This window comes from Carassius carassius, chromosome 49 (assembly GCF_963082965.1).
Source record: "Carassius carassius chromosome 49, fCarCar2.1, whole genome shotgun sequence".
In the NCBI taxonomy this organism is placed as follows: Eukaryota; Metazoa; Chordata; class Actinopteri; order Cypriniformes; family Cyprinidae; genus Carassius; species Carassius carassius.
This window is the reverse complement of record NC_081803.1, coordinates 1,397,368-1,420,298: the sequence shown is the minus strand read 5'-3', so window position 1 is coordinate 1,420,298 and position 22,931 is coordinate 1,397,368. Positions and strand designations below refer to the sequence as shown.

General features: G+C 38.4%; 2 protein-coding genes across 3 annotated transcripts in view; one reads left to right on the top strand and one right to left on the bottom strand.

Moving 5' to 3' along the window:
• Positions 1-8,694, top strand: part of LOC132132428 (ciliary neurotrophic factor receptor subunit alpha-like) — a 40,148-nt gene extending 31,454 nt beyond the window's left edge. The window contains exons 8-12 of the mRNA XM_059544796.1: positions 3,294-3,441; positions 4,555-4,644; positions 5,688-5,790; positions 5,914-5,993; positions 7,690-8,694. Coding sequence (XP_059400779.1) covers positions 3,294-3,441; positions 4,555-4,644; positions 5,688-5,790; positions 5,914-5,992 — 420 coding nt within the window. The 3' untranslated portion in view covers position 5,993; positions 7,690-8,694. The remainder of the gene's footprint in view (positions 1-3,293; positions 3,442-4,554; positions 4,645-5,687; positions 5,791-5,913; positions 5,994-7,689) is intronic.
• An 8,211-nt stretch (positions 8,695-16,905) lies between these two features.
• Positions 16,906-20,335, bottom strand: LOC132132261 (transmembrane protein 267-like). 2 transcript variants are annotated; one of them, XM_059544630.1, is made up of 4 exons: positions 20,264-20,335; positions 19,243-19,632; positions 17,124-17,480; positions 16,906-17,090 (listed from the first exon to the last, which is right to left on the bottom strand). In XM_059544630.1, the coding sequence occupies exons 2-3, from the start codon at positions 19,594-19,596 to the stop codon at positions 17,145-17,147; spliced, it is 690 nt and encodes a 229-aa protein (XP_059400613.1). In that variant the 5' UTR covers positions 19,597-19,632; positions 20,264-20,335; the 3' UTR covers positions 16,906-17,090; positions 17,124-17,144. The 2 variants fall into 2 exon arrangements, with proteins under 2 accessions (XP_059400613.1, XP_059400614.1); XM_059544631.1 differs by having other exon boundaries at positions 19,243-19,635; positions 20,264-20,328.
• Positions 20,336-22,931: the final 2,596 nt, after the last annotated feature.

Genomic DNA, 22,931 nt, shown 5'->3' with positions numbered 1-22,931 from the left:
TGACGAGTAATTTCTTACTGCTAAATTCTGAAAAAACAGAGGTGTTAATTATAGGACCTAAAAACTCTGCTTGTAATAACCTGGAACACTGTCTAAGACTTGATGGTTGCTCTGTCAATTCTTCATCATCAGTTAGGAACCTAGGTGTGCTACTTGATCGCAATCTTTCCTTAGAAAGCCACGTTTCTAGCATTTGTAAAACTGCATTTTTCCATCTCAAAAATATATCTAAATTACGGCCTATGCTCTCAATGTCAAATGCAGAAATGTTAATCCATGCATTTATGACCTCAAGGTTAGATTATTGTAATGCTTTATTGGGTGGTTGTTCTGCACGCTTAGTAAACAAACTACAGCTAGTCCAAAATGCAGCAGCAAGAGTTCTTACTAGAACCAGGAAGTATGACCATATTAGCCCGGTCCTGTCAACACTGCACTGGCTCCCTATCAAGCATCGCATAGATTTTAAAATATTGCTTATTACTTATAAAGCCCTGAATGGTTTAGCACCTCAGTATTTGAATGAGCTCCTTTTACATTATAATCCTCTACGTCCGCTACGTTCTCAAAACTCAGGCAATTTGATAATACCTAGAATATCAAAATCAACTGCAGGCGGCAGATCCTTTTCCTATTTGGCGCCCAAACTCTGGAATAACCTACCTAACATTGTTCGGGAGGCAGACACACTCTTGCAGTTTAAATCTAGATTAAAGACCCATCTCTTTAACCTGGCATACACATAACATACTAATATGCTTTTATTATCCAAATCCGTTAAAGGATTTTTAGGCTGCATTAATTAGGTAAACCGGAACCGGAAACACTTCCCATAACAACCTATGTACTTGCTACATCATTAGAAGAATGGCATCTACGCTAATATTTGTCTGTTTCTCTCTTGTTCCGAGGTCACCGTGGCCACCAGATCCAGTCTGAGTCCAGATCAGAGGGTCACTGCAGTCACCCGGATCCAGTACGTATCCAGACCAGATCGTGGATCAGAACCTAGAAAGGACCTCTACATCCCTGAAAGACAGCGGAGACCAGGACAACTAGAGCCCCAGATACAGATCCCCTGTAAAGACCTTGTCTCAGAGGAGCACCAGGACAAGACCACAGGAAACAGATGATTCTTCTGCACAATCTGACTTTGCTGCAGCCTGGAATTGAACTACTGGTTTCGTCTGGTCAGAGGAGAACTGGCCCCCCAACTGAGCCTGGTTTCTCCCAAGGTTTTTTTCTCCATTCTGTCACCGATGGAGTTTCGGTTCCTTGCCGCTGTCGCCTCTGGCTTGCTTAGTTGGGGACACTTCATCTACAGCGATATCGTTGACTTGATTGCAAATAAATGCACAGACACTATTTAACTGAACAGAGATGACATAACTGAATCCAATGATGAACTGCCTTTAACTATCATTTTTTCATTATTGACACTGTTTTCCTAATGAATGTTGTTCAGTTGCTTTGACGCAATGTATTTTGTTTAAAGCGCTATATAAATAAAGGTGACATTGACATTGACATTGACAAAGCCATAATTTACGGTTCGCATACAACTAGAATCCTCCTTGCGAGTTACTCTGCAGTGCGCTCAAAAACTGTGCTTCCCAAATACCAACACACACACTTGTTACTCAGGTGCTCTAATTAAAAATAGCCACAGCACCACCCAGTGGAAAAAACCTTTACCTTACCCATAATGGCTCCTACAATTAGTGATATTCATATTACTACTATTACTCTCTCTCTCTCTCTCTCTCTCTCTCTCTCTCCCGGCTGATTCCTAGAGGTTGCCACAGCGGCAGTAATAGTAATATGCCATTTATTTTAATATCACTAATAGTAAAATTGATATTACTAATCTCTTTATTCATTCAAATTCAATTAATATATTAATGTTTAAAAGTGCAAAAAATATGAGACCTAAACTTTAATTTCATTCATTGGTTCTAGCGTGTCATGCAAGCACATCTGAGCTTTCGTGTTTACCGTATCTTATAAGTAGGCTATGTGCGCTGATCAGTGTTGTGAATAAAAGTCTAAATTAAATCAGTTGAATGATGGACTCATCTGTCGATCTCTGAATAAGTCAGGATGAGCTAGATACAAATGCTTAGTCAGATTTGAAGTGTTGCCTCCCGTTGCTACGCATGATTTCAAACAGCGTTTGCATAGTGGGGCATTCACGTCTGTAGCTTACCTTTTTCATAACCTCTGTAGACAAAGTAATGCCATATTTCACTCCTACTGCCTTCTTTTTTGATTAACTGCGGGCGTGTAGAATTTAACTAGAATAAACTTCGAAACTGCAGTGAATCAAATACCGAATTGAGCAAAATTATGATATTGTAGCGTTTTAAATATAATATATACCAGTATTTTTGCAGTACTGGTATACCGCGCATCCCTACATACAACCCTCATTTCATATGAGTCTTCAATAAACAGTTCTGTAGTCCAGCCCTCTCAGCGCATGCGCACGCGCATACACACACACACACACACACACACACACACACACACACACACACACAGTGTTGTCTTATCTCAGAGCCCCACAGTCATCTCTGCATGGGCTGATCTTATCTGCTTTCATCAGGATGCTTGGCCTTTCATCAGACAACCAGATGTTGGCTGTCTCCAGATCTATCTGTGTGTGTGTGTGTGTGTGTGTGTGTGTGTGTGTTTTAAAGAAATTTATGCTTTTATTCAGCAAGGAAACATAACATTGATCAAAAGTGACAGTGAAGACATTTATAATGTTACAAAAGATTTCTGTTTCAAATAAACGCTGTTCTTTAATCTTTATATTAATCAAAGAATACTGAAAAAATGTATCAGTTTCCATGAAAAAAATATGAAGCAGCACAACTGTTTTCAACATTGATAACAATCAGAAATGTTTGTTGAGCAGCAAATCAGTATATTAGAATGATTTCTGAAGAATCATGTGACACTGAAGACTGGAGGAATGATGCTGAAAAAAATAATACATTTGAAAAAATACACTTTTGTTTATTATTTTTTTAATGCATTTAGCAGACGCTTTTATCCAAAGCGACTTACAGTGCATTCAGGCTATGAATTTTTACATACCATATCATATCATATCATGTGTTCCCGGGGAATCGAACCCCCAACCTTGCGCTTGACCTTATGGCCTTATGGTCTGGTTATCTAGCATGATTTAATATGCTGTATATATACATATATGTATGTATGTAAATATGTATCTCTGAATCGGTCTGTACAGCGCTGTCCTCTGTTAAGTGTTGATCTGTCCTCAGCTGGAGACAGAAGAGAACACAAGCCTGAAGATCATGGATGCTCTAGTGGGTCACCTGCATCAGATCCAGATCAGAGCCCAGGACGCCCTGATCAACCACAGCCAGTGGAGTGAGTGGAGTCATGTGGTGGAGGCCCAGCCGTGGATCGGTCAGTGAACACACACACACACACACACACACACACACACACACACACTCACACACACACACACGCACGCACACGCACACGTTCACTCTCACTGACAAACATAACCAGTGTCATTTAAATATGCAGTCAGTTTTATGCAACAGTGGCAGGCATGAAATGACCAGAAATAGACTTAAAAGTTATGTTTGTATGTGTACAAATCTTTTCAGTTTGTGTTATAATAATTATGCATGCATTTTTGCATTTAGCTCATATTTGTTCAGATGGTAACAGTTTAGGGACCAATTCTTACTATTAAAAAGTTGCTTATTATCATGCATATTACTAGCATATTGGTTGTTTATTGGTACTTATAAAGCACATATTAATGCCTTGTTCTGCATGACTGTATTTTAGATCTATTGATCCACACCACACTTAAACTTAACAACTCATTACTTACTAATAATAAGCAGCAAATTAGGAGTTTATTGAGGTGAATTCATAGTTAAGTTTTTTAATAGTGAAAATGTGTCCCTGAACTAAAGTGTGATTGTGGAGACACTAGATTGAATATTTCAGTAAGGTTTCATTAGTTAACACTAGTTAATGCATTAACTAACATTATAAACAATGAGCCATACATTTGTTGCAGTATTTATTAATCTTTGTAAATGTTAGTTAATATATAATACAACTGTTCATTTTTGATGTTTGCCTGAGTCTAATACATAATATGAAAATATACAACTTTTGATCTTAATAATTAATAATTAGTAAATTAGTAAATGTCGACATTAACTAAGATGAATAAATGCTTTAGATGCATTTTTAGTTAATGTTATCTAACGGTAACGAATGGACCCTTACTGTAAAAAGTAATTATTAAAGTGTTAAATATTCCAATATTTCTACTTTTAAACAATAATTTATCACACCATGAGGCTGTTTAAAATAAACCAGTCTAGTGAAATCACCCATCCATGTGCTAAGTGATTAAGTTTAAAACAGGCTTTGGATTGTCAAAGGGAAAACTGACATGACTTATTCTGACATGCCTTTTGAGCAGAGCTGGTCATGAATAATTCAGAAGCTGTATAAATATATATAATTATATTTGTTTTGCAATTTTAGAGCCTTTGAAAGAGCCAACAGAGGAACCGGTGGATTTTAGCTTTCCATTTTTCAACTCATTTCCAGTGAGGACCACAGACAAGTCTCCAGGTATTTGGAGAATTTTGTTTAAACTGCAACGTTGTTTCTCTGTTTGACAGCTTTATCTTTTCACTCATAGTAACTGAGAGGTTTTGGCAGGGATCGTTATACACATTCAGATTAAACACATGGTATCAGACGCTTTTGAGATCTTAGCCAGAGCTTTTTTTTTACCCCCTAAACGTTTTCTGGATGGTTTGGTCTTGTTTGTGGTGGGCGGAGTTTTCGCCCCATCATCGGGCTCTGACCAATCAAAGCGTGCCAGTCTTCTCTAATGCAGTCATGTGGCAGACCAGCATGACTCGGTCTGCTCTTCATTAGCTAACTGTTTCCAGGCCATTTATTTAAAACCCCTCATCTAGCATGTGAACTGCACTGTATGATGCAAGAGTCATATTTATCAGATCAAGAATTAAGTTTGTACAGCTGACTCTACTCTAAAAGCTTTTGCTCACAAAGGAACGTCTTCATTTCTTGAGCATTATCTGCTTAAGATGGCATAAATGAAATAAAAATTGACAAAAAGCAATTCAAATGAATTAACTTTTAGTGCTATATAGTAATATTTCCCCCCAAAAAAAAAAAATCACCAACTAATTTCAAATTTTCTTTCTTTTTTGTGTGTGTGTGTGTGCTGTGTTTTTCAATGTGTATTTTTCTGCCTTGTTTTGTTTTATTTGTATTGTATTGTTTTATTATTTTATTTTTTGCATTTTGTTGTTATTTTGTTATTTTTTATCTCTTTTTGTGCTTTGTTTATTTGTCTTTTGTTTGTGTTTGTTAATTTGTCTTTGTTTCTATTTTGTGTTGTTTTGTTTATTTGTGTGGTGGTTTTTTTTTTTGTTTATTTCTTTTGTTTCGTTATTTTTTTTGTTTTAATTATTTGTGTTTTGTGTTGTACGGTTTTATTTTTTGTGTTTTGTTTATTTTTGTTGCTGTGTTTTTTATAATTATTTTGATTTATTTGTTTGTGTTTTTTTATATTTGTTTGTGTGTTTGTAATTTGTTTTGTGTTTCATTTTGTTTCAGTTTGTGTTTTGTTTTTGCTTCAGATTCATCGTTACACCAGACTGGAAGCCTCGGACTGTTGATTTTGTTGGGTCTGTTTGCAGCGGTCATGGTGTCTGTGTTATTAACCATCATCACACTTCTATGGTAGAAATTATGCTTTATGTACACTTATCTATATTTCATTCCTAAATCCATACAAACAGGTTGCAACAATTAGACAGAGACACAAGACAATCTGTTATTCGATCTCAATTGTTCCCGTCATAGGGTCAGACAGAGAAAACAGGAAAATGTGAAGAAAGAAGAACTGGCTTCCATGGTGAAGATGAAGTCCATAGCGATCTAAAGTAAGCTGACACAGGCCTCCGTCTGCTGTTTCAGTGATTGGCCCATCTCAGTTTAAACAGTCTGGAGGAGAAAGCATGCTAAACGATCCATTTATGGTTACTATGTTGATACTTTGAATATACCATTGGTTGGCCGTCCTCTATTTTTACTGCACAGAAAACAAACTCAGTCAAAAATGCAGTCAACAAAACCAACTAGACTACTAGACTTTTCCTTAGAAGTCCATTCTGAATGGAAACCATCAAAAGGTCACAAACACACTGCACATTGTGAGAGTAAGAACAGCACATTAATGTGCGAGTGAATGTCCTAAATGATTGTTTCGGGTGTGTATGGAATAAAATAGTCACTCCTGTTTTGCATCTTGCGGCTCTGAGCAAGAAACAGCTTAATCCGATAATTCGGAGTAAGTAATATTAGCGACTCGAGATGTTGTATTGTTTGTAAACTATCGTCAGCAGGCGAATGTCTTGTTTATGTTGGTGTTGTGTCACTGCTTTTAAAATAGCGCACTCTGTATGAACCGTAGTTTAATGTGGTCTGCAGATAGACCGCAGGACTGGTGCAAGAAACGTCCACGGAGACAGTCATTTACAAACAAGTCAATACAAATCCTTCTGTTTCTGTGTTTCACTAGCTTCCTACCTTGGTCAAGTTTAAAACAGACACCTATTTTTATTATAACACAAATAACTTCACATTAAGAGTTTCAAATATCGATTCATGTCATGTTAACGCCGATAGCAGCTAAAGAGTCCACATTATCATAGTGAACGCATGTAGAAATGGACCAGTATGTCCGAGTTAGTTATTTGCCATTATTGATTAGGAAAAAAACACATGATCCTTTTACAGTAATAGCTAGCTTCTAGTCTACATTATATGAGTTTCGACTGCTGTAGCAAAAAAAAAAAACTAAAAAAAAAAAAAAAACTGAAGGCATAGACATAAACAGCATCTGTTCGCTTTGAACTTTATGACTTTTCACTCATCTTTAGATCTGAATTTGTGACTCAAGATGTAAACACAATGATTTATATGAGACGCCTGCTCTATATTAGCCTGCAATCTTCCTAACTCTCCACATGATGTAATAATTAATAGTTGAATGAAAATGAACATTGTCATTATTTACTCACACTCATGTCATTCCAAATAGTTCATTTTTGTGTGTGTGTGAAGAAGATATTATAAACTTTTTATTAAGGCATGAACTGTTGTTTTTTTTTATTGTTTTATTTATTATTATTGTTATTAGTATTATTTAAACAAGTTTTAGGACAGTATAACATATCATATTCAAAGCAAATACAAAATATACAACAAAATACATGACCGTTCAAATGTTTGGGGTCAGTACAATTTTTTTATGTTTCTGAAAGAAGTCTCTTATGCTCCTTAATGCTGCATTTATTTGACCAAAAATACAGTAAAAACAGTAATATTGTGAAATATTATTACAATATAAAATAACTGTTTTCCATGTGAATATATTGCAAAATGTAATTTATTTCACACACACACATACTATTCTAAAATACATACATCTGAATTTCTTAAATGAATAATAAATGAATATATATATGTGTGTGTGTGTATGTGTGTGTGTGTGTGTGTGTGTATGTATATATAAAACATTGTTTACACAATTGTTGCTTTAAAAGTGTTTCATTTTGTTGTTTACCTCTAACTTAGGTTTGAGAAGAAGGATGTCTTCAGTTCGGCCCTCATAGGGCATCAGTTTAGGGAATCATCACCACTGACAGACTCCATTACCCACAATCCACCTCTCCTCTCAGCCTCTCAGAGGATGGGCTCTAAATGGCAAGAACTGTGAACATGTACAGTCTCCAATGTAGCACAATGCAATGGAAGAAACACAAGGATTTCCTTCCTCCTTTACTTTTCTCTGCTCACAGCAAAGTCTTGGACAATGAAAAACATGTTTTTGCATTACTCTCTCTTCCCAATATTCCCCGCACTCCACTGGACTCCACTTCTGACACGAACAGTGCTGTGAAAAGGCTCAGCATTTGGCCGGATGTGCGCAGCATACGGGGCATTATGGAGAAAGTGGTGTTTTCAGGCCTCAATCCGTACGTAACCTTCAGACAGCTGCTATCTTTGGCGCTCCGGCGATGGACGCGGTGTTCTTTCTGTGGAGAGACAAAGCAAGATTTCTTCTCTGCGCTCATAACAGGTGGAAACATCTGCAGTTGACTGGCTTCGTCTGGTTAGTTTCCAGCCAGATGTAGCATCTAAAGCATCAGGTTCTCAGAAATAAACTCCCGTAAAATGCATTTCATCGTGACTTCAGCTTCAGAGTTCATGTCTTGACCGTAAACGCCAGCGAGGGTTACAAACACGCAACTTTCTGGCGTTAAACAAAACTGGACTTCAATGCAATAAATGCATTTCATTTCTCTTGACTTTTTTGGCATGTTGTCTGCATTGAATCGAGACATGAATGTAAATCAGTCTTACGGTGTCACATATACACATTTGTAAGGTGATTAAAGCTGATAGTTTCTTTGTTGAAGCTAATAGATATTCACAATATAAAATTCTATTGATGCTCATTTATAAAATGAGATTGTTATACATTTATGCAGTTATATTGTATGATAGTTTGTATACAGCATACTGTTCTGTTGTACGTTGCTCTCCAGTGACATAAAGCTCAGTGCATGCGTTTTTGTAGTTCTTTTAAAATATATGATTTTATTGAATTATAAGATTTTAGTATGCATACCTTTTCTATAGGTACACACCAACAAAAATAAGCACCGGTGTCCAAAGAGAGACCTAGAGTGGTTATCATCAAGTCTGGAATATGAATCTATGGATGCTTTTTTGTTTTGTTTTTTGTTTTTTATCTGTGGGATAAAAAAAATGAAAACAGTAATTGTGATTTTTTTTTTAATCTCGCAATTCAGTTTTTTTTTTCCGCAATTCTGACTTTTTCTCACAGTTCTAATTTTATATCTCACAATTCCTTTTTCTCACAATTCTGAGTTTACATTTTCACAATTGTACAAAAAAAAAAAAAAGAAAAGCGGTAATTGCGAGTTTTTATCTCATAATTCCCACGTCTCAGAATTAAAGATATCTCACTTTTTTTTTTTTTTTAAGTGTGAGTTTGCAATTCTTATTATAAAATGGATAGGTCCAGTCCTTGATTCTGATTGGCTGAGCCGCGTTCGAAGCTGTTGTAAATTACTCAACAAACACACACCTTTGTTTACGTCTGTTTTTGCTCGGCAACCACTTTATTGCAACCACAACCGTTTCTGAGGAGCTACATTGTTTGGCCGAAGAATAATGTTTTTATTAATATCATTACATTTTATTTGCTTTGTTTTGTTTCGTATACCTTCATATACATATATAGTACATATATAGTATAACCATTCCGGATCGCGTCGTGCCTAAGAACGTCTCTTAGCTGTTATAAATCCACTGTAAACCACGGCTTCTTGGGGCTTATTGCTTTAGTGTCTATCTTGGAATTCTAAATGCATAAAGTATCTCGATTCTAAATTGTGAGAAGAAAAGTCTAAATTGTGAGCTATAAACTCAATTCAAAACTGTAAAGAAAAAAAAAAGTTTCCATGTTTTTCTTTCTTCTTTTTTTTCAGTCGAATTCAAAAAATGCAAATTCCTATTCTGGCTTTGGCACCAAATTAAATATTCATTTGGGTTTATTTTTGATAACAGTGATGTTTATAAAGACCAAAAGTGCAACTAAAAATAATGGACAATTTTTACAAAGATGTCACTGTGATCATTCTTGATAATCTTTATAATTCATTGAATATCTGGCAGATGTTATTTTTTTATGCCAGATGTTACATTTCTTGCAGTTTTGCACCATTTGCTCATATCCTCTGCCGTTCATGTGCCTTAACGTTTTGCCTGTTTCTGTTTTTTGTAGTATTCATGGCCTATGGGATTGATGCTCTGATGATCCTTCACTTTAAGATAGATTATGATGGAACAGTGAATCATTTATGCATAATTCATTTCCAAAAAAGGGTTTGGTTTTGTTTTGTCAGTCAGTCATATTTGAGACTGTACTCTTGGTCATATAATGGCTCTCCTTTCCCTGCTTTGATTAAAGTTGTCCTGCGTGTGGAGAATAAGTAGATTTGGTTGGTCTGTTAATTTAGGCTGCGTTTAGGATTTGATTGACCTGATGATCAGCAACATCCAGTAAATCGCTGGTTCTCAGCTGGTTTTGCTTCAGGACCCAGATTTTACTTGGGACGTCCGACATGTTGTGTTCCCGTCATTTTAACCTGGAAAGGATTTTCTTCTTCCCAAAAATGCTACTTTAATGTTGTTGCATTAGACTAAAACTTGCTGACTTTGAACACAGGATATATATGTATATCTCATGTGCCATGCATTTGGCATCTAATTTGCTGGCATCTTGTGATTGCAATATGCAGAATTGTTTTGATGTGTTGCATCCAATTTGTCTCATTCAGCATGTTTGGGTCACGACCAGTTGAGAAGCGCTTCAGCAAAGCACCTGAACACTGTGACATGCTGGAAGTATCTTCTTACGGCGGATAGTGTTTATTTTTAGACCTCTTATCGTGTGATTCATCTGGGTTGTTATTGGCCTGGCGTGTGTTAAAGTCACTCAGCACTGACCATCAAGTCTTGCATCAGAGAAATTCAATCTGGCGCTGAAGGAAACTGATGCATGATTCCAGAAAAGCCAAGCAAAGCAAACAAGCCAATCGATCAGCAATCATCTGTTACTGGCAGGATGGAGAGACTTTATACGTCAAGCAGGACAGGTTCTTGGAGAAAAATGTGTGTAGTTCCCGTTTTCTCTTTGCATTTTTTATAATGCTGCATGCATGATGTCAAATCCAGATGTATTTGTAACATTGGACTACTGTTGCCTGTCAAATATAAGGGAAAGGTGAACACAGGCGTCCACAGTAAATGTATATAATATATATATATATATATATTTTTTTCTGTACAATATAAGCTGTTTCATTATTCTTCCGTCTATATTTTTGTGAAATAAAAGTTATTTTATCTGAAGAAAACGACAGAAATGTTCACTGAGTTTGTAAGTTTGTTTAGTGGAAAATTCAGCAACTCGCTTCCAATCACTCGTAGCGATTGACAAATATTTAATCATGAAAATCAGGCCAGGGCTTTAGTTGCTAGTTGAAGTTCTTCAGCTAAAGCACTGTTACTCGGCCAAGGCTCCGGTGAAAACATATTCCTCCAATATTTGAGTGGGTTCATTTGTAGTCGGGGGATTTACACGTCATATTGACTTCAGATCACATAATCCTAATATTTACATGTTCATCTGAATCATTTCTGCTGCAGATCAAGATGTGGATCATGAGGTTTCGAACAATGTCAGTGGCTGCATCAGGTTAGTTTTGGCCATCTGGACAGTGGAATAAAAAAAAGAACGAAGACTGATTGTCTGCAAGTATTTTTATTTGTTTATTTATTGTCTAAAAGGTTTGAGGGAACATAAAAAACCTGTTAAAGTCCACTAATTAAACTAAAATATTTTACTTTTAATTTTTATCAATCACAGAAGTGTGCATCTGCATCTTTAGTGTGACTGGTGACAGTTTGCAGAAATAAATAACGCTTTCAGTCATTTCTTGACGATGCATCAACACCACATTATTGACATATCGAAATTATGTGCAAAAAAAGCATATAAACAAAATCAATATTTACAACAGTACATAATTAACAAAAAACGAAATGAATCTGTGAAGGCCAGGGCCATGGCTGGAGTTGGTCTACAGCTCCCTCTGCAGGTTTGAAAAGGCCTCTACAACTGATTTAAGCACAGATATAGAACTTAACATTCCCTTATTACCATAAAGATTAATAAATGCACAATTCTATCACTTCTTCTCAAAATAACCATATCAGTACACACAAGTTTCAAACCGCTGTAATTCAGGGCTTCCTGCTGCAGTTTAAACTCGGCGCTTGACCAAAAAATAAATAAATACAATATAATAATAATTATGCATCACCAGTCAAAAGTTTGAAAACACAGAACAACATTAAAATATTTTCAGCGTTTATAATGGAAATTAAATTGTGCCCATGTAAGCATTTAACAAACAGTACTGAAACAGTGAATCTAGACAAAATGAGGCAACAAAGATGAAAATACATATTATCCCTGTACGATACTGAATAAAATAACAAAGAAATAAGTACATACACAATGCTTAATCAACTACATATTGTACTGTAAACACTAATATTGAACAATATCTGATTTAATTAGACCTGGAGAAAAGCCAAAGTGAGTATTTAGTCTTATATATAAGGAAGAGTAGTTCACCCCAAAATGGGTGAAAATGTCCTCACCCTCAGGCCATCCGAGATGTAGATTGTTTCTTCCTCTGAACAGATTTGGAGAAATGTAGCATTGCATCAGTGTCTCACCAATGGATCCTCTGCAGTGAATGGGTGCCGTCAGAATGAGAGTCTAAACAGCTGATGAAAACATCACAATAATCCACAAGTAACCCACACCACTCCAGCCTATCAATTAATGTCTTGAGAAGCAAAAGTGCTGCCTGAAACAAATCCATCATAAAGACAGGTCCATAAGAGTCCATAACCTAAACATAACAATGCTTCCTCCAGTGAAGTCAACATCTCATCTAATTCAGGAGAGAAATCTGCACAGACCAAGCCAAAACTTGTGAGTGGATTTTGAAGTATGAGAAAAAAGGAGATGGACTTTTTTTCAATTATTATGGATTACGGACTTAGCCAGAAGTGACATTTAAAGTAAAAAAAAAAAAATATATATATATATATATAATAAATAATAATAAATGGTGTGGATTATTGTGATGTTTTTAGCAGCTGTTTTGATGGCACCCATTCACTGCAGAGCATCCACTGGTGAACAAGTGATGCAATGCTACATTTCTCCAAATCTGATGAAGAAACAAACTCATCTACATCTAGGAGGACATTTCCAGGTTGAACCTTGATTAATTACAAAGAAGTTAAACTGCAGTGTACACAAAGAGAGATAAAGACAGTTCTAATTTAAACATTTGTAAAATTCAGAGTGGTTATGAAATGAATTCATATTAACAGTTATTCCAAAGCCTGTGGCATAAAAGGCAGCAATAATATTATGCAACAATAAAAAGCATTTCCGTTTTCTGTACCATTTTAAAAGGTTTATAATAAAGACTTTTCCCAGTTAAACTAGGTCTACCAGTGTTTTCTGCTGCTTAAATACATTACAGAGAGAAAACGGTCCTTCCAGTTTCCCTACGGTGATCTCTCACAAACACAACGACCTTCAACGCATCCATTCTCAAAGCCTATTCCTGGACACACCACACGTCATGACACATCATGAATCCAACCTTGTGTCTGTGGCTTCCTTCCTTAGCATCAGACAAGTATAAGCTAAATAAGCCACCACATCGCTGAAGCTTTTAAGTAGGGTTAGTAAGAGTGATTCCAGACCATCTAAACTAGGGCTGGGCGATAATATCCAACATCTATTTAGCTGGCGAAATAAATGATAGAACTAGATTTAAAAGCACTTTTTATTGAGCTATTACGTTACTTATAATAGTTTCACAATCTGCAAGCATTTGTATATATATTTATATATACAAATTTTCACGAGTGAACTCCAGTCATTTTAATAGGAATAGTAGGTCATGTGACTCTTTCGCGATAACTGAGCTGCATCGCGACACTACTGACAACTGACTTTTTTTGCCCCAAAATTTTGCTAATGTGGGTTAATTCACAATTATAGATTAGCATGTTTTGTTCATTGAAATTGCTCATTGACATCTTTGTATGGTGCTTGAATAAAGGCAGGTAAATGCTGTTTATTACTTTACATCAGGGCTTGAAAACGGAAAAAAAAATTCAATCGGTTCACTCTGTGCAGAATCGATATTTTAACGTTTCTATTCTGCGTTCCTCTGATATTATTACCATTCCGAAACCGGTTCGGGTGGAAGAAATACCGGTTAATAACGTTATTTTTTAAAAACAATATTATTTGCCTACTAATAATAATAATAATAATAATATAATAATAAAGTATAGCATTTTCTTTACTCAAAAAGAAAAGGACAAAATAGAGATCTAACGCTTAGTCACAGCCGATAGGCTACAGCATCATCATCTCTAGATTTTGGCCAAATGCAAGCTACTTAAAAAAAATAAATAAATAAATAAATTATCAACACTTTAAAGACAAAGTATTTTTAAGATGTTTAAAAATGTTTGCTGCATTGTTAAAAGAAAAAAAAAAACATTATAAGATTGCGATCATCATTTTGATGATTTACTGAAAATAAATAAATGACTTTTTAAACCATTTAACTGATTATTAATCGGTCAAAATGAGCTGATACAGTTTGCTGCATTCATGCACACTCAGAAACCAGTGACTGTGAATGAATCAGCAGAGCTTGAACGAGCTTTTGTCATCGCTGAATATTTCTCAGACGTTTCCAAATGTCGAAATTGGTTAGCGCATCTATCTGTGCATGGTGATGTCCAATGCCCCCGGCGAGCGGAGCTTCTCAAAGTTGGGAATAATCAAAGGAGAGCTGCGGTCCTCAGTTGGACAGGAAAGGCTAAGCGTGCTGGCGCTTGAGTGTCGAATGCACATGCACCAACGCCGAGAAAAAAAGGCCCTTTTTGCGCTGCGTCATCAGGCCTAATTTGGTCTTAATCCGGCCCTGAAGGCGGTGCATTGTCATTGAGACTTGCCTATGATGAGTTCACAGCAGGGATGGAAATTAGCACCCGTGTTGTGGCGTGTAAACTCGCTTCACCTACCGGCCACCGTGGCAGGTAAATAAAAATAGCATAATATCATCCGAAGCAGCTCTGTGGAGAAAGGTGGTGTAAACCAGGCTCGAAACAGCGGCGTTGTTCCCAGTACAGTGTTTGCAGCTGAAGTTAGTGCCGCTGGCGGAGTGATATTGTTGGTTATTTACAGAACGTTTTATAGCACATGCTCATGATATACAAGATCGCGTGAAGAGTTGAATTTGTTATCGTGCACAAGTTTCTGCATACTGTCACGTCTCTGTCAGACCCCGTTCATTTTCCTCCAGCATTCTGCAACATTTTAGATTATATGGACAGTTTGTGTTTATCTTATTGTTTTTAATGGCATAATAAGCAAACTAACAAACAGTATTATCGGTCGCGGGTCTAATAACTGCTGTCCGGGGGATGCATTTTATTTTCAGTCTTCAAGTACTTTTTCAGAAGTTAGCTCTGTGGCTAGTAAGTCAACCCTCTACATTGCGAGTAAATCAGTCTCATATGCAACTAAATCTTCCTTCTGGCTACTAAATTATGTCTAATATTAGCCAATGGCTAATAAATTCTCTGATTTTACTCGCCAGTGTGTTAGTTGTAGGCCAAGTTTAGCACAGATTTTTTTTTCACTCGCGAACACTCTACGACTCTCTGTCAAGACGATCTGTGCCTTTTTTTCCTCAATGGATCCGCAACGCACCTGTTTAATGTACCGTGAACTCTAGTGTTAAGGCGCACAAATAACCGTCGCTTTCTCTCACACTCACATAGAGAAAGAGAGAGAGGGGATTGACGTGCTACATTTAAACAATATTATTTGTTGTATTTTCATGTCAAAATAACGGCGTTCCTATGGAAGACTTAAGCTTTTAAGAACAGCTGGGTTTTCCGGTAGTGGGTGGAGTTAATGCGCAAACGGCAATCTCATTGGCTGGCGCTCACCTATCATCGTCCATGTTTTGATTTCAGCAAATCAAGTTCGAGCGAACACACAAAACCTGATTAATATTCATAAATCCAGCAGCTCATTAATCTTTAGTGTGTTTTAAAGTTTTTATTAGTAGGAATCATATTATTATTAATATCTTATCAGGAGTTTTGTCCGTTTTTTTACAGAAACACTTAATGGCAGCTCTGGCGTGACGAGATGCGTAAAAAAACGATGTATTAAAAACGCTGTGCGTTCGTTTGTCGATGGTGTAAACGTTTGCGAGCCGAGATTTCTTTCAGTGATACAGTGTTGAACAGGGGACTTTTCCCCACGTGTTCCCTGAACCACAAAAAAAAATACACTTACACATACAAATACTGGCGAATCCTTTCCTTTGGAATTAAATACAACATTATTAAAGCGTACGAAAACAGTGCAGTGTATCATCCGGTTGGGCTACGCAGTTGAGAGAATGAGCTACTTCAGCAAGAGTCGGCTGTTTCAAAACCTAGTAAGCTGCCTAGATAGGCAGCATTTTTGAGCATCACATTGCAGTTACACATTGTCGGTTAAAAACAAGTAAGTGGCTGGTAAAAACATTGAGTGGCTGGTAGATTTTGAAATGGCCGGTGGACAAAAAAAAGTTAATTTGCATCCCTGGTTCACAGCTGAGCAGACTTTTCACTCATTGGCTTCAGCGTCATATTTGCATACGCCGGAGTCTACTGGAATTCGTGATTGGCTGACAGCAAATTTCAAATATTAAATGGATAAATCGATAAAATAACGTTATTAACCGGTTATCGGCCATTTCAAATTTTCGATTCTGTTCGGAACTATAAAATTTGATTTCGTTTCTGTTTCTGGTTCTGTTCTTGTCAAAATTTCGTTCGTTTCCGGTTTTCGTTTTCGTTCCTTGAACCGGTTCGGACCCCTGCTTTACATTGTTAAATTGATGCATATTAATAGATTATTAGATATTCAGAAAAATTAAATAACATCTACTTGCCAGCACTGAGAATCTAAATCCAAATCAGCAAATATTTAAATTCTACTATAATTACTCTTTTTGCTTTGTAATGGATTTATATATCAAATATATACAGCATATTGTACAAAAAGGCTGCAAAATAGATGTATTTTGGTTTTTTAAATCGCCCAACCCTAATCTACATCATTCATATTAAAATACTCACAGTCTTCACAGTAAATACAACCTGATTTCACACTGATACCTGAATGACCACAGTAGTTAAAAGTATCAAACATCTCTCGGGGAAGAAGGACGAGTTATGTTGGAATGGCGACGAGGCGAAGAGAAATGCTGGGAAAAATTAAGAGAGGAAAATAAACAAACATCCACGCTCAAGCCAGTGTTTCAGACGTCGATGGCGACTCCGTGTTTGGTGGAGATCATGTCTCTGGTGCCGGTCAGATACATGAGCACCGAGCACAGGTGAGGCAGAGTGGCTGTGATGGTGACGTACAGCCAGTAAGAGATGGGTGCCGTGTTTCCAAACGGACACACCCAGAGACCGTGCCGAATGCCGTCCCGGATGTGGTGCGACGCCAACGAGATGAACAGCATCCAGGGCAGCGAGCACCAGGAGTCCTTGAGCCGGCAGGCCCACATGAGGAGGCGCAGGGAGAAGCAGAGCGCTGGGATCAGGGTGGAGCAGTGCAGCGGAGGCCTGTGCGGCAGATTCACAGCATCCTGCGTCAACATAAGGACACAAACTAGGTTAAAGCCGCATGTTGCACTGATCAATACATGACAGCCTCCTCAGAGTGAGTTACTGATGCCATTGCATAAATGCATTACTTGCTGTTGTCCATGATCATTTTATCCTGCAAGCAAGAGTGTCTAATAACAATGGGATTAAACTGGTCAAACCCTGCAATCTGTCTGAAGTCATAGAAATACTAACAAATATATTGTATTACCATAATTAATGTCTCTATACTGCCCTACAAAGGCAAAGTGCAGTAACTACGCAAACTGAAAAAAATACCTTTAGTTTTTACATCAGCCAGTCAAACATGTTGTGGGTAGATTAGTGGCAATGCATTAATTTAAAGCCTTTTTAGGATTAACATTTTTTTTTAGATAAAAACCATGACCATTGATGTGACCTTTGACCACTAAAATACAGATACTGCCCTCTACCTTTTGATGACCTTACACAACTAAAATACTATTGCAAAAGCAAAGTGCAGTATCTACAAACTTAATCATATTAATAAAAGACTAGTTCATTCAGCTTTCTTTTTGTTTCTTACTACATGTTGATTGTTTTTAATAACTATAATAGTTTCATTGATGTTTGCATGTTGTGTATGTTAAAATTACTCCGTAGTAAGCTTTTTAACTTATCTACCTTACCCGTCTTTGGATATTTGCATTTAAACATGAGTTCAACCATCATTTGGCCGCGGGATACCAAGGCAGATTGCAAAGTACCTGTGGTGTCTAACCCCCAATTTCAACCAGATGCGTAATGGCTGCGTTACGGCTCCGGCACGGCGGCGGAGTCAATAGGTTTCCATTAAAGTCAATGAGTGTATTTCCACTGAATGCGGTACAGCTGCGTTCCGACTCCGGCGATCCGCAGCCCTCCGTAGCAGATACGCAGAGCTTCTATTTTTGCCGGATACCGGAGCGCTCTGCAGCACTACAGGGCAGAGTACGCAGGACAGGAAGTCGAGTGACAAAACAGAACAGCCAGAAATAAAATAAAAGATCCGTTTAATTTTCAAAATAAAATACACCGCGCTCATATTTCCCTAAACTACACCTTGAAAACGTCATAATGGGCGGAGACAGGCTTGTTGAGGTTTTAACCCCGTTGACACGATGGATGAAGAAATGAAAAGAGAAAAGAAAAGAGTTATATCCTATATTCCTTCGGATGGAAAACTGTTCCTGGTTTGGTAGTTCTGTTTATAGAAACTACATATCGCGCGATCACACCAGAATTCGCGAGATTACATGGGGCATCGTGACGTCAGCTGTCAGTCATGACCGCAGCCGTTCCGCAACAAATACGGACCTGGTGGGTATTGACGGACGACGGAACACGGAGCTGTCACGCAGCGGAGCCGTTCCGCAGCCGTTACGCATCTGGTGGAAATTGGGGGTAACAGGAAAACACAGCCAGAAAGCAGTAACTTCACTTACTGCGGTTTGCCTTGGTATTAGTTTGGATTTTGTAGTTACTGCAATTTTGACACTCTCCTTTCTCTGAAATGGGACAAAATTAACCAGGAGACTTTGTCACAATCAGAACAGATGTCGCAAAGCCCATTTTAGGACTTAACTAAATTTTGACCAGATGTGTAGCTACTCCTCTTTGCCTTTCCACAGCAGTATTGGCTTATTGCTTCATTATCTGTTAAGTGTTAAGTTGCTGAAATAAATGGCAAAAAAGTGCAGTTATCCATTTTCAAACGCTAATAAAAGAAACAAAAGGCCTCACTTTGAGTGACAATGATCCAGCCATGAAGAAGTGGTCCAGGTCAATAATAGAAGCCAGAAACCCGGCCAAGACGACTTCATAGAAGTCACTTTTCTTCCTCAAACCAATGACGATGGCCCATGACCAGAGTCCAATGATGCAGTGGACTGCGTTATCGAGCACAGCCCTGAGCCACAGGTGCTGGATGAAGGGGAGCATCAGAAAGGGGTCGACGAGGAAGCAGAAAGCTCCCAGGCCCGCGCTGGCTAACAAAGAGGCAGTGCTGAAGGTCTGGAGCAGGGCCTGAGCTTTCTCAGTCTCCACGGCCAGGTTCAGAGAAGATGAGGAGTCCAGCTTGGAGTAAAAGCCCCTCATCGCTGGCCTCTTCCATGGACAGGTCCACAGCCTGATCTGCTGGAACACACAGACACACACTCAATGTGAGACTGTTTCATGTGGTTATGATAGCAGACAGTGCTCTTAAAATAAGAGTTTAAACCTGTGAATTAACACATCATGTTTGCACATCTTCAATAAAGACATGAACAGATCAAACATTCATAATAATGTTAGCAGCAGACTTCTATATAAACATATACTTACATATACGACCTGAAAACAAACGGGCAATATATATATATATATATATATATATATATATATATTATTATATAACAAAAAAAAGACATTAAATATAAAAGCATTGCATTAAATTATAATGTGATGCAAGCTGTCGGGATATTTCACATGGTATGTTTTAAGTCTTGCATAACTGCACTGCAATTCTGATTTTACATTGAAATGAATACATAAACCAGTATTATAATCGGACATCTTGTCTAGCGAGGGATGTTCTGACGAAATTAGCATTAGCTTTGCGGCTAACTAGCTCATCAGCTAATTCACTGCTCAAGGCAAAAGACTGCATTTATTTGCCAAGATAACAACATTCACAAAAAAAAAAAAATACACCTAAACCTGTCCTGTTCTCACACTAAATCAGAAGACTGCAGTATTGACACACACAGTCTTCTCTTCTCACCTCATTTCTCTCTCCTCCTCACCGGTCTGACAACGGACGGTTCGTTCCTAGAGACGTCTGATTCAGGAATCACTGAATCGGTTCATTAAATTGCTTCGCGAATCGAACTGAAATTATTCCAACACGAGTCAGGAGGTAACCATAGTTTTGTTTGATTTTATTTGTTATTTTAATTTTGTATTATTATTTGTTTTGTGAATAAATGTATATGTAAAGCAAATGTTTATTTATTTATTTATTTATTTATTTTTATTTATTTTATTACTACTGAAGCCCTTCAGGTTTATTTTATTTTATTTATTTATTTGTTGTCTTTACAACATCTACAGCCTTGTTTAGCCCTTTTTAAATTTAGTTTTTTCAGGGTTAATTTAATGTAAATGACTTTCCATGCATAATAATTTGACAATTTTTTTTTTTTTATTATTATTTTTTTTAATCTCAATCAGATAGATGGTGGAATATATAGAATATATCAGCTCTGAAGGTAGGCTGTGCTCTCTCCATCTGTCCTCTCAGTCACTATTTTCAGTTTAAACCTCATATTAACTACAGATCACAAATGTGTTTATTTTATTTTATTTTTTTAATAGACACAATAAATGGAATCAAAGATGCTGCCAGCTGCTGGGGAAATATTTGTACATGCACATTCATAAATACCATACATAGACAGTGGACAATACGAGTAGCATCTTCCTGCAAAACTGGAGGCTGCATTTTTCAGGACCGCATTCCTAGGAACGCATTTCTAGGAACGCATTTCTAGGACCCTAGGTTTTTAGTGACAACGCCGGCTACTGAATTAGAGGACCAGCGAAGATGGATGACAATCAGATTGTGAGTATCAAATGTGAATCAATTCTTATATGTTCAATATTAAAACAATTGTGATGCATTTCAATGGAAAGTCAACATAGCATTCGTGATCTGCTAAATAGCTTTGAATGCATATAGCCATCATTTATTAGCCTCTGATTCATTTCACAAATCTGTTGCATGACTGGTAAGCTTGTGTTTGTCAGGACAGGTAAGGACCCAAGAGCAGATGAGGCTGAAAAATAGTACTTTATTATCAGAGAGAGGGCAAAGCTGGACAGCTGCCTCGGTGCCTTGGGAAGAAAACAGAGGGGGCTGATAACCTAGACAACACATGAACAGGGACATAAGTTGTAGATGACACCGGTAATGAGTTGTGAGCATATTCTGCCCACGTCAGTTGATGACTCCAGGAGGAGGGGTTATGGGATGCCAGGCAGCGAAGCATCCGACCGAGATCCTGGTTTGGCGCTTTGGAAAAGCGATCCACCACAGTGAGAATCGCCGTATTGCCACTGGATGGAGGGAGTCCAACCACGAAATCCAGGGCAATATGGGACCAGGGGCAGGATGGGACAGGAAGCGGCATTAACAGACCAGCGGGAGGAGAATTAGACGACCTATTTTGAGCAAAGACCGAACACGCCCCCACGAACCTGCGTACGTCCTCCGCCATGGCGGGCCACCAAAACCGCTGGCGGATGGCAGCCAGCGACCTCCTCTCTCCTGGATTGCACATGATCCTGGAGGAGTGGCCCCACTGGAGAACGGCGGAGCGGACCGACTCGGGCACGAAGAGCAGACCCGTGGGACACCCCGCAGGCACCCCGACTCCCCCCTGCGCCCGTCTGATGAGCTTCTCGATTCCCCAGGTAAGCGCCCCCAGCACTCATCCCGAAGAAATTATAGTGTCGGGGGGCGGATCGCCTGGAGAAGCGAAAAGACGTGACAGCGCATCTGGTTAAACGTTCTTGGACCTGGGTCGGTAAGAGAGAGTGAAGTCAAAGCGCCCGAAGAAGAGCGTCCACCAAGCCTGTCTGGCGTTAAGTTGGCGTGCAGACCGGATGTACTCCAGGTTCTTGTGGTCAATCCACACCAGAAATGGAACAGCCGCCCCCTCCAGCCAGTGATGCCACTCCCCTTAAAGCCAGTCGAAACGCCAACAACTCACAATCACCGATGTCGTAGTTTCGTTCTGCGGGAGAAATACGGTGTGAAAAAAAGGCACAAAGATGCAGTTTATTATCAAAGAAGGATACCTGAGAGAGCACGGCTCTGACACCGACCTCTGACGCATCCACCTCCACCACGAACTGCCGGGAGGGATCTGGAGTTACCAGGATAGGGGCTGAAGTGAATCTGTGTTTTAAGTCATTGAACGCCGTACGAGCTTCCGATGACCAAGTGAAATTGACTTTGGTGGAGGTTAGCGCTGTCAGAGGGGCCGCCACCTGCCCAAAGTTCCTGATGAATCGCCGATAAAAATTGGCAAAACCCAGGAACCGCTGTAACGCCTAATGGGAATCAGGTGTCGGCCATTCGGAGACGGCCCTCACCTTCGCAGGGTCCATGCGAATACCCCCACCTGGATGATGTGTCCCAAGAACGAAACTGACTGAACGTGGAACTCGCACTTCTCCGCCTTAACAAACAGCTGATTCTTGTCGAACACTTGTCGAACGTGCTGGACATGATCCTGAAAAGAAGAAGATTAGGATGTCATCCAAATAAACGAATATGAACTCGATCATGTCCCTCAGCACTTCGTTGACAAGTGCTTGAAAGACCACTGGAGCATTGGAAAAGCTGAAGGGAAGAACCCGATATTCAAAGTGCCCACGAGGCGTGT

Bases quoted from the DNA above. Each gene is read 5' to 3' on its own strand.
- LOC132132261 (XM_059544630.1), bottom strand. From the start codon at position 19,596: ATGAGGGGCTTTTACTCCAAGCTGGACTCCTCATCTTCTCTGAACCTG. The intron at 17,481-19,242 runs GTGAGGCCTTTT...ATGTTGACGCAG, and splicing joins CTGGATCATTGTCACTCAAA to GATGCTGTGAATCTGCCGCA.